Source organism: Ovis aries, chromosome 3 (genome assembly GCF_016772045.2).
Source record: "Ovis aries strain OAR_USU_Benz2616 breed Rambouillet chromosome 3, ARS-UI_Ramb_v3.0, whole genome shotgun sequence".
Taxonomy (NCBI): Eukaryota; Metazoa; Chordata; class Mammalia; order Artiodactyla; family Bovidae; genus Ovis; species Ovis aries.
In genome coordinates, this window is record NC_056056.1 from 190,789,304 (window position 1) to 190,804,236 (window position 14,933).

At 39.0% G+C, this 14,933-nt stretch overlaps 1 protein-coding gene across 4 annotated transcripts in view; it reads left to right on the forward strand.

Annotated features, from left to right (window-relative positions):
* Nucleotides 1-8,649, forward strand: part of BCAT1 (branched chain amino acid transaminase 1) — a 122,199-nt gene extending 113,550 nt beyond the window's left edge. For 3 of the 4 annotated variants that reach the window (XM_012159865.4, XM_042245231.2, XM_042245233.2), the window contains exon 11: nucleotides 908-8,649. In XM_012159865.4, the coding sequence (XP_012015255.3) occupies nucleotides 908-949 (42 nt within the window). In that variant the 3' untranslated portion in view covers nucleotides 950-8,649. 4 annotated transcript variants of the gene reach the window in all.
* Nucleotides 8,650-14,933: the final 6,284 nt, after the last annotated feature.

Below are 14,933 nucleotides of genomic sequence, written 5' to 3' on the forward strand. Positions count from 1 at the left end.
GAGGGCGACAGGATGAGATGGTCGGATGGCATCATGTCAATGGACATGAGTTTGAGCAAGCTCCAGGAGATAGTGAAGGGCAGGGAAACCTGCTGGAGTGCTGCAGTCAATGGGGGTCGCAAAGAGTAGAACATGACTTAGCAACTGAACAACAACGTGTATATATAGACATGTATATGTATGTGTGTGTGTGTGTCTGTGTATATATATATACACATACATATATATGCATGCATAGCTGAATCACTTTATATAGCAGAAATTAACATTACATTGTAAATCAACTATACTTCAATGAAAGAAAATTTTTAAAACAGAGTTTTTAAGGACACAGAGCCTTAGTGTCCTTAAATGAGAAGCGGGACTTGTTTATTGCTCTTCACACTTGATTTTTTAAGCCTTAGAACTTTCTGCAAAAGAGACCTTTCCTGGAATCCTAGTATACGAAACCAATAGAAGTAGAACTGCTCTGAAGTTAAATCCAGAGCTACACTTATTTGGCTCATTCCCTGCAACCTAGACGATTTGTAATGTTCTTTCCAATTTAGGAATTCTAATGTTTTGTATTCATTTCAACTGAAGTTATATTAGTACTAAAGAGGCGATTCAAGTGAAAACGGGACATGATCTGAGAAACTAAATACAGAATAGCAATGAAAAGGCATGTGTAAGGAACCTATAGCAGCTATAAATTTGAGCTCAACAATAATTATAAAATCTATGATTCTTCCTAGGTATTTGACTGTTTCTTTATACATGGTCTTATTTTCAATATGAACCTGCTTTTAATGTACGAAACAGAAGTGAACCGTTTGTTCAGCGTTGGTTATATCATTAAGTTTATTTATAAGCTGTTCCTGTGCTGTTAGCTTTTACACTGAAACCTGCTTTCTTGCTTTTCTTGTAGTACGGAAGAGAAGAGAGCGACTGGACAATCACGGTAGCCTGAGTGGAAAAGAACAGGATATCATCTGTGTGCGCTTGGGACAGACTGTGGCATTTGAGTTATGGGAAATGTCTTTGGCTACCTGATTTTAGTTGTGCATCACGTTGTTCATATTATGTGTGTTACCAGGGCGATTGTTTCTTCATGCCAGAGAAGACGAATCACAATCATCCAATGATAGTTTCTAAACTTGCTCCTAGAAGTTTTCCTTACCTTCTCTAGAGTTGATTATGGAAGCCATATAATTGTAGAGTTTTCCTCCATAATCTTAGTGCCTCCCTTAGGGCTTCACTCAGATTTTTTTTTTTAATGTTTATTCTTTAGCGTATGTTATGTTCTGCTTCTCAATCAATGAGTGTCTTTGTGTTTGAAAGCTGATCTGAGTACATTTCACAGGTACCATTTCCCGGGCCGCATCTCCATCCTCAGAAAAGTGTGTTGTTGTTTATAAATCAAAACTTAGAGAAACTGGATTTCTTTCCCTTACATTTCTTTCCAGGTCCCTAAGTCCATCTTAGGGAAAAGCTCTCCTCCTTCCTGATATCACAGTCTGCACCAGGCTCCACTGGTACATCAACAAGACCGCCCCTGCTGTCTCCAGATTGTGTTGTAATTCGTGGGCAGGCTTCGCTACAGGACTGAGGGTCTTGTGCCTTACAGATCTTTGCATCCCCTAGCCTGGCCCATAGTAAGGAATGAATGAACATTTAGCTTCTATAGAAGTGTACCTTCTTTGTTTCTATATTATGAAACCTCTTTATTAGAATTTGTGATTGATTCTGACTTTGTCTATATTTACCTCATGTTGTCTTTACTTTCCATGGACTGCCAAGTCATTAGAGATACTCTGATTATAGTTTGTTGGAGGAATGATTTATTTGAAGAGTGTCTTGGAATTAAAGTAATAATTCTAAAAAGATGGTGATAGCATACCAACCAAATGGAAATGACATGTTATATGTTAAATACATAAATGTTAAAGTGTTAAATGCAAAATAAATCATATTTAGTTTTTTGGTAGAAAGCAAAGAGGAATATACTCTGGATTTTATACTCTGGGTTTATAGGTGCTCTTTCCTGTTGAATGGGGATTGGATAAGCACATGGCTAGGGTATAGGGAGAGTGATAATGGATGATATTTTCCTTGTTTGGGAGCCGTGAGTTAAAATTGTAGTATCCTGGTTTATCTAGGAGAAAGTCAAATCTTGATAGAAAACATTTACCCTTGGAAGGTCAACTCTCAGACATTTTATTTTGGTTTCCTTCAGTCCTAATAACTTTCATCTTGCTGATCATATTTCATTCTCTTTTCAGAGTAAGGAAAAAAATTCTAAAAGTTTGACGTGCTGGAAAAATTTCCTTAAGGCATTTAGCAGCACATAGCAAATGGGGCTTTGATTCTTTTCCAAGACTTTTGGCCATAGGGTCTTTTTAGATAGGAATGGTAAAATGAAAATGAGAAAAGTAGAAGATGAAAAGGAATGGTAAAAATATCTTTTTTAGGAGGCTCTTAATTGGCAATCTAAAGTCTTGGGAGAGTCTGTTCTTTTCAGGTCTGACATGCTTTGACTGTCCTGCCTGCACGTTGTTCACCAAGTAGTATTCTAGGGGTATGCGTTTGCCTTTGCTAAACCTTGTGACCTCACTTATGTAGTCTCGAAATGACCTAAGGTAATTCTAACCTGTCAAGTAGCACATAATAACCAGCATAACATAATAATTCTCAACATTCCTATGAGAAATGGAAGTCATTTGTTTGCCACAAATACATTTTATACTTTGCATCTCTAAATTTAGTATGGCTAGACATGTTCCTTGTAAAAGTTGGAGAACAATATGTCTTGACATTATGTCTGTGTGATTTCTTTCATCAAACCTTAAGAGCATTTTAAGCCCTTAAAAACCAGACTTTGTGAAGATGAAGGATGTACATTTAAAGGAACCAAGTCTCCTAAAACAGCGAACACAATCTGCCATTCTCATTTAAGTAATAAGACAGGAAATTGACCTTGACACTAACTTGTTAAATAGATTTAAAAGGAACATCTGCACATCTTTTTTCCTTGTGCACTGTTTGTTTAATTGCAGTGGATTAATACAGCAAGAGTGGCACATTATAACTAGGCAATTATCCATTCTTCAAGACTTAGTTATCGTAACACTAATTGATCATTTAAGGCGTAAGATAGTCTAGCATTAGGAACATGTGAGGCTAATCTGCTCAAAAAGATCAACAAATTAATATTGTTGCTGATATTTGCATAATTGGCTGCAATTATTTAATGTTTAATTGGGTTGATCAAATGAGATTCAGCAATTCACATGTGCATGATTATAAACAGAACTGGTGGCACTTAAAATGGTAATGATTAGCTTATTTTGCATGTTCTCTTCCTTCCATTTTTTTCCCCCATTTTTACATTTCAGACCGAGTTCATCAGCCTTTTTCAAAATAAAATCAGTCGAAACCAAGATCTTAAAACAAAGTGTTCAGGCATTAGAAATAACCAGAGCATTTCCTAAAGCTGTTTGCTTTTAGGAATTTCTCTGCTGCAGTCATTTATCAAGGATTCAGCTCACAATACCCCAAAAGATGAGTCCATTTCAGGGACAGTTACTATGCTTCCTAGAACTTGCAGGAATGAATACACTCATAATAAAACCTTTACTTCCAAAATAAAAGGGAAAAAAGGAATAAATGCCTGGGAAACATTGTTGGAGAATCACTTCTCTTTTTCCTACCTAGTAAACCCCCTTTATTCTTTTCTTAAAAGGTTGTCACTAGGGAGGAAAAAAAAGATCTGCAGCAGCTACAAGGAAGTGCAGTGTCACACTGATTATATGACTTGGCAGTGTCAGCCTTCTGAAGATCTGAGAAGCTTATGTTATATACCCTGGATGAGAACTCTTCATCATATCAGTTCTGTTCCTTGATACAGTTATACCCAAACAAGTGGTCTCAGTTCAGTTCAGATCAGTCACTTAGTAGTGTCCAACTCTTTGTGACCCCATGGACTGCAGCACGCCAGGCTTCCCTGTCCATCAACCAACTGCCGGAACTTGGTGAAACTTATGTCCATCAAGTCAGTGATGCCATCCAACCATCTCATCCTCTGTTGTCCCCTTCTCCTGCCTTCAGTCTTTCCCAGGATCAAGGTCTTTTCCAATGAGTCAGTTCTTCGCATCAGGTGGCCAAATTATTGGAGTCTGGCTTTCTTCAAATCAGAGCACTTTGGGGCACTTGTTCAGTCCCTCAGTCATGTTCGACTCTCTGTGACCCCAAGGACTGCAGCATGCCAGATGCCTCTGTCCTCTGCTATCTCCCAGAGATTGCTCCAATTCATGTCTATTGAGTTGGTGATGCTATCTATCTAACCATGTCATCCTCTGCTGCCCTCTTCTCCTTTTACCTTCAATTTTCCCCAGCACCAGGGTTTTTTTCCAAGTCAGCTCTTCCCATTGGGTGGCCGCTTGAAGGCAATTAATGAATATATCTTGGTCAAAAGAGTTGTAGGAACCTTTTATTAAAGCTGCATTTTCAGCTCGGTTTTAGGGGAATTTGTGCTATAACATCAGTTGCTGCCATAAGCTTATTTATTTTCCACATTCCCACTCAATCACTGTATTCTTTTTCCTTAAAAAGTTCCTTTTTGAAATTATATGTTCAGTTTACCCTTATGATTGGGAAAAGAATATTTTAAGCAGAAAACAATGTTTATTTTCAGTGAGTGATGGTTTTTATAATATTGAGAGCAATAAATATTCGTGGGGTGCACTAAAGCTTAGACAGGGGTTAGAGAAGCATTGGGCTTCCCTGATAGTTCAGCTGGTAAAGAATCCATCTGCAATGCACAAGACCCTGGTTCAGTTCCTGGGTCTGGAAGATCCCCTGGAGAAGGGATAGGCTACCCACTCCAGTATTCTTGGGCTACCCTGGTGGCTCAGATGGTAAAGAATCTGCCTGCAATGAGGGAGACCTAGGTTCAGTCCTTGGGCTGGGAAGATCCCTTGGAGGAGAGCATGGCAGCTCACTTCATTATTCTTGCCTGGAGAATCCCCATGGACAAAAGAGCCTGGGGGCCTATGGTCTATGGGGTCCAAAGAGAGACATGACTGAGTGACTAAGCACAGCACAGCACAGAGAAACATTATAAGGAGGACCCCTGATATTCCTGGAATGTGGGTTTCTTTTGTGGATATGTGATAACTAAGTTATAAATATTAATCCTGGCAAGTAATTTTAGTAGATATTAACACCTATCCAGCTTCCCTGGTGGCTCAGCAGTATAGAATTCAGCCAGTGCAGGAGACGCTGGTTCGATCCTTGAATTGGCAAGATCCTTGACACAGGAGAAGGAAATGTCAGCCCACTACAGTATTCTTGCCTGGGAAATCCCATGGACAGAGGAGCCTGGAGGGCTACAGTCCATGGAGTCGCAAAGAATTGGACACCACTTAGTGACTAAACAACGACAATAACACCTATCATTTTATTTTGCCGCAGGTAGAATTTGTTCAGCTGTCTGTTTTCTAAATACCTCCCCACAAAAGGAGTCACTCTTTCAATAAGCTTAACATGTTGACTGATAAAGATCAGAAAAGCTTATAGTTGATTTGATGATGAGTTCATTTGATGATTAATGTGCCTAACAACTCACAGTAGGGATTAGAAAATCAGCAGTCTATAGACATTACGTTCAAGGCATTTGTACTCTATTTCAAGTTTTAGGTGTAAAAGTAGTATTTATTAATAACACAGTTAGATAATGAAGCAAAGGCCAGAGCACATCTGTTATCAAGAAATCACAATGAACATTTTCATCTCATTTTTAGAAGAAATATGTCCTATTTTTCCATTCCTTTCTTTCCTCTCATGGGAAACTGCTCAGTAGATTAGTACTTAGGGGTTACTGGTAGGAATTACCTCCTGGTTTACTGCTTATTGAGCTATCCAGGTGGCTCAAGAATCTGCCAAGAGTTTGATCCTTGGGTGGAAGATCCTCTGGAGTAGGAAATGGCAACCCATTCCAATATTCTTGCCTGGAAATTTCCATGGACAAAGAAGCCTGGCGGGCTAGAGTCTACGGGGCCTCAAAGAGTCGGAAGCGACTGAGCACACACACAAATCTGCATGCTGCATACTGGTGTAATTGTTGTAGCAACTTGGTGTGTTTGTTAACTGCATTCCTTTGGAGCAATGTTAAGCTGTTGTGGTACATCTAACAAAAGTGAAGTCACTCCATCGTGTCCGACTCTCTGTGACCCTGTGGACTGCAGCCCACCAGGCTCCTCCGTCCATGGGATTTTCCAGGCAAGAGTACTGGAGTGGGTTGCCATTTCTTTCTCCAGGGGATCTTCCCAACCCAGGGATCTAACCCCAGTCTCCTGCATTGTAGGCAGACGCTTTTACCGCTGAGCCACCAGGGAACATCTAACAAAAGAACACTTCAAACTAAATCATCCTTGCTGATCTTCTTAAATTTAAAGTCAGGTATTATTGAAATAAACAAAATGTTTCTAGAGCGAGTTTTTCTGGAAAATGTCAATTATGAACCAAACTGTTTAGACTTAGCTTGAAAATGATGGATTACAGCTACTTGGAAAATAGCAGGAGGAAGACTTAGCACAACAGTTTTTCACAGTTTGAGGTTTTAAAAGAAAGGCTATTTAAAATATTGCAAAGAGATTTTTTTATTAAAAAAAAAATCATTGCCAGAAAGCTAGTTTAAAAACACAAAGGTAGGGAATTCCCTGACTGTCCAGTGGTTTGAACTTGGTGCAGTGAACTGCAGGGGCTGGAGTTTGGTCCCTGGTTGGGAAGCTAAGATCCTGAAAGTTGTACCGACAAAAAAGAAAAAAAGTTTAAAAATGAAAGAAGAAAGTGATTTATTTTCCATCTTCAGCATATGTACCAGATATTCATCTGAGGATATGATAATGAAACAGTAGAATATAGAAGAGTTTGGAGTAAATAATTCAGATACATGTACATATATTTGCTTTAGTGAATGATAAAGGCATGAAGTTCAGTCTTAGTGAATGAGTCTGCTGGATTCAAGTACTGAAGTTTCAGGTTAAGTAAGTATATTTTTCATACCACAGTAGGCCCAATTAATAAGGTCTAAAACTTGAATTACACCATGTTTACCTATGGAATCCACTGTTGGGATGGTAAAAATTGTGAACTGTGATATGAGAATGAATTTAAATGTATTTTCACTGACAGATTTCTCCTCAAGCTCACTATTGCAATGGCTAGATTCCTTGTTACCCATCACTGAATGGAGACAATTTTAATTCGAGATATTAGAGGAAGAACAACTGGTTGTAGAGAAAGAAAGGAAAATCTCAAACTTGGGTCTGTGCTGTCCAAAACACCTCTTTTTTTCTTGTGCCAGCCATAGGGATCTCCAGCCTTCAATATAGGTGCCAAGTACAAACATTGCCAGCTAGGAGATAACTAAATATAGTATGGTCAGCTTATCAGATACTAGAATTTTGCCATAACCTTGAGGTCATGTTACATAGGAATCTGACATTCACGTTCCATGGGAACCACTTCGAATTACTACGAATTTGGTTAAGAGTTCATAATTGCATATCTATAAAATCTATTACGCCTTTTCTTCAACTGGTTTAAGATTTGTGAGTCATCTTGAGACAAATAAGTAGCAAGGAGTAAATCATGACTTCTTTTTCCCCTTGGGAATACTATTTGCCACCATCCCCCCTTTCCTTGGTGAAGGTTAACTGACTTGGAAAATAGTCGAATATTATCATTTTGTTTTTAACTAAATTGTACAACATGCCGTGATGTCCTCAAGCTAATTTCATAGTGGTTGTTAAAGTCATTCTCAGGATCGAGAAAGAATTGCGAATACCTGCCTCAATTTCTACTTCACTGATAAGTTTTTGAAGAGTGTTAGTATTCTCTCAAGAGTATGGCTGTGAGTAGATTTTGAATGAAGTCTTTAAATAAGCTAGCTAATTTGTATGCATTCATAAATTATGCAGATGGTCCCCTATTGATGAATAAGAATGGATGACCACACGAATTGCCCAATCAGCCTACACATGGAACCTAACCCCCTATTCTAAAGAATTTGTGCTTGCATGATGGCTGAGAGAAAATCAGAGTGTGAGGAAGTAGTGTTTTGTTTTGCTTTTTTGTGGACATAGTTTTTAAATCAGCATTTATGGATAGAAATGGGAGAATACCAGCTTAACTATGGAATTTTTAGAACTTGTTCTCTTGCCTCAAAGTCTGATTGTAAAGAAAAAGCCCGCACCATTGCTTGTCTCAAAAATTTCCAGTTATGAAGTGATTCTTGAAATTCTCTTTAAGAATAATCAAGTAGAAAGAAATACTATAAATAAAGCTTGGCTTTTATGAATAATTATTTAAAGGTCATGTTAAAAGGATTGAAGCTCACTAAAAGTGTAACAATGGTAATGCGGAAAATATGGTGGGTAAAGGAAACTACCTCATTCTTCGAAGGTTTTGTCAAAGCACAATTAAGCATTCTAAAATGGCTTTGTTACATGTGAACCATCTGGTGTGAAAGAACTATATTTGTAATGTCTAAAGGACTTGGAATAATTGTATTTTGCTGGCAATGGTCACATTCTTTATTGTTTGCAGGTTCCTCATCAAATCTTTAATTATATGCTGTTTTTGTCAACAATAAAGCAATTTCAAGGATTCCTGTTTGCGTAGTCTCTTGAAATCTGCATTATTGAATGCACAAAATAATCATGCTTAGTTACCGTTTTATGATGTTCCAAGGTTTTTGGTCATGATGTAAATGTATGATGTTTTTAACCAAAATGACATTGAGAAGGAAGGAATTGAGCACATTCCCCTGGATAGAGTCTAGATTGTCTCATATTTTCAAACGTGGATTAAAAAATACAATGGGTATTTCAGAATTGCCCTCTCCCCTGGGTATGGCTCCATCTTTAGCAAAGTTTACCTTTGTTTTTGCATTTTGATCATAAGGGGAATGAATTGCTTCTTCCCGTTCACTGTCGTAATGAATCTCTCACTGATAAAACAACACATGCCCTGAAGCGCACAATATCAAGTGAAAGGCGTTCGATTTAAGCTTAGAGAAAGTCAGCAATGTGTCCTTGTCGAACAGTGATGTGTATAATTGCCCTCATATGCACATATCTTTGAGAGAATAAAGCCAGTGCGGTATCTCTGAGGGTCACATATTCATTTTCTTGTGATTCATCCCGACAATTGTAAGTGCAGCAAAACTGAAGGTTTCTCACAGCCTTCTGTAAACTGAACTTAAAAGTGTCAAAGTCCTCAGTGACCCTCTTCTCCTGACCCTGTCAACCTGTGAAAATACTGTCCTTTATCACAATCTTTATCAAGAAGTGCAGAGTTTGAAAGGTCCGGGTGAAGGTTATTAGTCAAGTTCTCTGACAGTGTCAGTGCTCAAATCCCACAAGGGTGACAAAGATAGACCTGTCATTCCTGAGGGTGATGACATACATTCACTGGAGCTTATATGATTTATCAGATGCGACAGCAGTCTCCTTCAGGGTACAAAGTGTCTCTTCTATATCGGTTTACTAACAGAAGAAGAAAAAAATTAGGGGAGAATTTTCAGCCTTTGTCATTATTTTTCTGTTATACTGATTCAGTTTGATCTTAAGCATATTTTTTGAATCAAGAATTGATTCCACATATAAGACCTTCCATAGTTGCTTGACACCATATCTTCAGATGAAATATTCTATTATAGCCTGACTTTATTTAAGATAGTGACAACTTAGGATCACATTCCTGCAACCAAAAAACCCACAGCCAAGATATAGACTCTTCTGTGTATATTTGTTCTCTCACTGTGTCTGTAGGCAGAAGGGATAGTGTTGATTGAAACCATGGTTCATTCCCTTCAAAGGTCTTCATTCATCACTAAGGATTTTTGAAAAATCTATGAGATTCACTTACAGAAACACTTTAGAGTTTCAGGATTCAGGTTGATTGTATCCTGAATGCAATATATCTGTTTTTAAACAAGATTAAACTGGTTAAAAAGAGATTAAGCTGCATTTGTTTTCAAAGATAGTTACAATAATCTATTAAACATTTCTCATCAATATCCTTGATAATGGTACACAGTGGGAGAAGGGGACAGCAGAGGATGAGATGGTTGGATGGCATCACTGACTTGATGGACATGAGTTTGAGCCAGCTCCGGGAGTTGGTGAAGGACAGGGAAGCATGGCCAGCTGCAGTCCATGGGGTCTCAGAGTCGGGCACAACTGAGTGACTGAACTGAACTGATACATTACACACAGGACTTCCCAGGTGGTTCAGTGATAAAGAATCTCCAATGCAGGAGTCACTGGTGATGCTGGTTCGATCCCTGGGTCAGGAATATTCCCTGGAGAAGAGAATGTAATCCACTCCAATATTCTCGTCTGGGAAATCCCACGGATAGAGGAGCCTGGCAGGCTATATAGTCCAGGAGGTTGCAAAGAGTTGGACATGACTTAGCATGCATGCATTATGTATAAGTACCATATAGGTGCTAGATATATTGGTTCTGTTTCTCTACAGAACCCCGACTAGTACACTAATAAACTTTTCTTAACACTCTTATGGGTCCCTCTTCTAGAGAAGAAAATCATGTCCTATTTAGTAAGTTCCCTACATATGAACCTTCAAGTTGCAGTCTTTCAAAGATGTGAATGTGCATTCCATCAACATCAGGGTCAGGGGTGAGTGAAGCTGCCACTTGCCCTCCATCTCCTATTGCTGATGATCCTTCAGCTCTACCATCTCCCATCTCCTCTCCCTGCTCCAGTCAGTAACTCTTCGCCTGTTGACTTGATGCCAGCCCCTCTAAGCCAGCTGTTGTACTATACTACGGTAGCTTTCAAGCTACTGGAATGTTAAAAATGTTTTCTTTCTTTTTTGTGTGTTTTTCTTTTATGTATTACTTATGTGAAGAGTATTATAAACCTATTACAGTACAGTACTAGGAAGCCAGTGGTGTTAGTTGGGTACTAGGCTAACTTTGTTGAACAAATTGAACTTAAAAACGAGCTCTTGGAATGAAACCTGTTTGTATATAGGGGACTTACTGTATTATTTTCTTTTGACTCAAGTATCTAACCTAAGGCATGCCTAGCTTTCAGAAAATTGTTCATTGCATAAAGAACTGGCAATAGTTTTTTAAGAATTTCAGGGCTAGTTATACAACCTATACTGACTAAATGAAGACAAACATCACCAGTGAAATTTCAGGCATCAGTGAGGAAACTATTTTTTTATTGATGGGTGGTTAAATACTCCATAAAATACTGTTAACTTAGTGTTTTTGACCTGAATCAATGCCCTGAGAATGCAATGTGGCCAAAAACAGATGTTAAGAACTCCCTTTTTGGTATAATTAAGTGATGGGGTTATTTTGTCAGGTAAACAACCACCCTGATGATAAAAGTCAGTTTCACAGATTCACTAGGCTATGATGAACATCACAGAGTCACCTGGACCCTGCTGACTTTACACAGCATGACAACCAGGTTCAACCCCATACTTACTGATACTTTCACTACCATGCTCAATTTAGGAATCATCTTTGTAGTCATTTGGACTTTTATTTACCAAGATAGGTAGGAATATACCCCATATATTAAAGTTATATTTTGCAAGACAGTCTTTGTAAATTCCTGAGTAAAGAGAATCAATGAGTCTGCTTCTCCAGTAAGATTTGACAAGGGAATCTAAAAGGCAATAAGAAGCTGGATGAGGTTAAGTGATGGGGGCAGGAAACTTCTAAAGGAACTCCTCATCAGTTTGGTTTTCACGTAGGAAAAGGTAATTTCATGTTTCCTTTGAAAAGAAACAGTATTTTTCTTGGCCTGGCTTTTGTCATAATCACGAGGTAAATGTTTGCATTTTCTGCAAGAGTTTTCCCCCACCCTAGTTCAATGCAACCTCTCTTTAATGTCAGTAATTCTCCTGACTCAATTCAACAATTATTCTTCTTGCTAGTCACTGATTTTTTTTTAAATTTACTTATTTTTAAAATTTATTTAGTTTTTATCATTTATTTATTTGGCTGCACCAGGTCTTTAGTTGGGGCATGTAAACTCTTAGTTTCAGCATGTGGGATCTAGTTCCCTGATCAGGGATGGAACCTGGGTCCCCTGCACTGGGGGCTTGCAGTCTTAGCCACTGGACCCCAGGGAAGTCCTGTAATTACTGATTTGAATGGCTACTATTCAGTTGAGGATATGAAGCCCACAGACAGCTCTGCTCTCAACCCTCTCCTTTCATGTAGGTGATCATGAGAACTTACTTGTGTCAAAGTTCCCACTCCCACTTGACCAGTAACTCTTCAAAAAATTGCATCTTCCTCATTCTCTTCTCTTCCCAGAACAAAATTCTTTAATCATATAAAAGTAGTGGGTCTTAAACATTCTATGTAGTGTTCAGATACCATATCTGGCAGCTCCCACTTTTTGTTGAAACACCACTTACCTCCAAGCATTGAAGACGTCTCATCTAATTTTCTGTTCAGTCGCTCAGTGGTGTCTGACTCTTTGCAACCCCGTGGACTGCAGCACGCCAAGCCTCCCCATCCATCACCAACTCCCAGAATTCACTCTAACTCATGTCCATCGAGTTGGTGATGCCATCCAACCATCTCATCCTCTGTCGTCCCCTTCTCCTCCTGCCTTCAATCTTTCCCAGCAGCAGGGTCTTTTCACATGTCAGTTCTTCTCATCAAGTGGCCAAAGTATTGGAGCCTCAACTTCAGCAACAGTCCTTCCAATGAATATTCAGCACTGATTTTCTTTAGGATTGACTGGTTTGATCTCCTTGAAGTCCAAGGGACTCTCAAGAGTCTTCTCCAACATCACAGTTCAAAAGTATCAATTAATTTAATCTCATCTAATTCTTGAGTTAATTGGAAACAGGTCTCAAAGTACATTTAACATTTGAAATTCAGGGGCATGAAATTAGCTTTGCTGTCCTAATCCTAGCATCTTGTGTCTCTTGGATGACCCCGTGGATCCAACTGTGCTTTTTCCCTAACCCTCAACATGCACGTCCACTCTTCCTGATGACTGGATTTCTGCTCTGGTACAGTTCTTTGTGGGAGTCATTGTGCTCACAGCCACAGCCCATCTGACTGAGGTTCGGCCACCTTCTTAAGCCTGTACATTGTCTCTTCCTATCGATAAATAGATGGATCCATTTTCCATCCAGATTGACACCTTTGGAACAAAATCACTGCCTTTTGCTCCATTATGATTATTGCTGGACCCCATCAACCAGACTGTAACCATTCATTTTGAAAACGACTTGACGAGACCTGAGTTTGCCATAACCCATGGACTAGGTAATTCCAAATAAGCCTTACTTCCCAATCAGGTGGCATCTTGCCTGGCACTGCTTTTGTCTACCAGCTGGCTCTTGATCTGAACTCAAAAGAGTTTCTTCTTGGCCCAAAGAGACATGAGCCTTTAGCATTGAAACTCATCCTAGTTTCCAGTTGTTTGGATTAATTTATTATTTTCAAAGAATGTCTTTTGAAATATAAAACAGTAACTGTTGGATGGGTTTAGAGCTTATCTAAAACCCAGGCCAGCACTATGGGCATCTCCTAGGCACTCTCTAGAAATGCAGAATCTGGGACTTTCCTGGTAGTCCAGTGGTAAGACGCCACACTTCCACGGCAGTGGGCACGGATTCATCCCTAGCTGGTGAACTAAGATCCCACATATGACTCACAGTGTGGCAAAAAAAAACAAAACAAAACAAAAAAAAAAACACAAACAAAATCTCAGGCCCATCCCCTTGAAATGCACAATCTCAGATCTTGTTGCTGTTGTTCAGTCACTCAGTCGTGTCTGACTCTTTGTGACCCCATGGACTGCAGCCTGCCAGGTTTCCCTGTCCTTTACTATCTCCTAGAGTTTGCTCAAACTCATATTCATTGAGTCAGTGATGTCATCCAACCATCTCATTCTCTGTCTACTGAATCAGAATCTGCATTTTAACCCAATAATTCATTTGCACATTCACATTTGAAAGTGGTGATCAAAACATTTCTCAGTAAACATCAAATAGAGGTGCATACTACTGAGAAACTACTGTGGGGTTAGAAAAAAATTTCATTTGTTTAGGTTATTTTTAAAAAATATTTGCTGTTGGTTTTATATAGATATTCTTTATTTTGTTTATACTGTATCTCTTTCTTCCCTCTGATATTATTATTTGTTTGTTGGCCACATCACACCACTTGTGGAATCTTAGTTTCCCCACCAGGGATTGAACCCAAGCCCTCAGCAATTAAAGCCCAGAGTCCTAACCACCGGACCATCAAGGAGTTTCTGGAAAAGGATTCATGTGAAAGGCATAATCAATTTTATCAACAAAGGCATTTGTCCTGAAGTTGAAGTGATTTTAGATCACTGTGCTCCAACTAGTCTTGAGTCTGCTTGAAACCCAACATGTGCAGGTTTGATTATGAAATTGATGCACTTCCTGAATTGTTCATTCCTTCTGAGTTTTCTCCTGGCACTTCCTTTCTGTCTCAGCCTCATGAGAGAAAATTATCATGGTGGTCTCCATAAAAATTACCACACAGGAAATGAAAGGAAACTTAATTACTGGAGTCCCACACACCATTTATTCTTTATATTAGAGCCATCAGAGGGTCTCTGGGCTTATAGGCACAATTAAAGAGATCAACAAGATAAACAAGATTTTCAGCCAAGTTGCAGCTGTTCTGAAGTTTCTTGGAACACTAACCTGATTAAGTTCTTCCTTTTATATCAAAGTAAGTTCTCTGCCAGTAACGGTTGGTTGATAACCTGAGGAACTCGAGTATTCTTGGAGGGCAGTGGAGATGTAGTGCTGACCCCAAGTGATCCCGATGAGTTTTCCTTCCCCAGTTCTGAGGGTGGTAGGTTTTCAGAACCAGAGACTAGGGTGCTGGGAGGCAAAGTCAG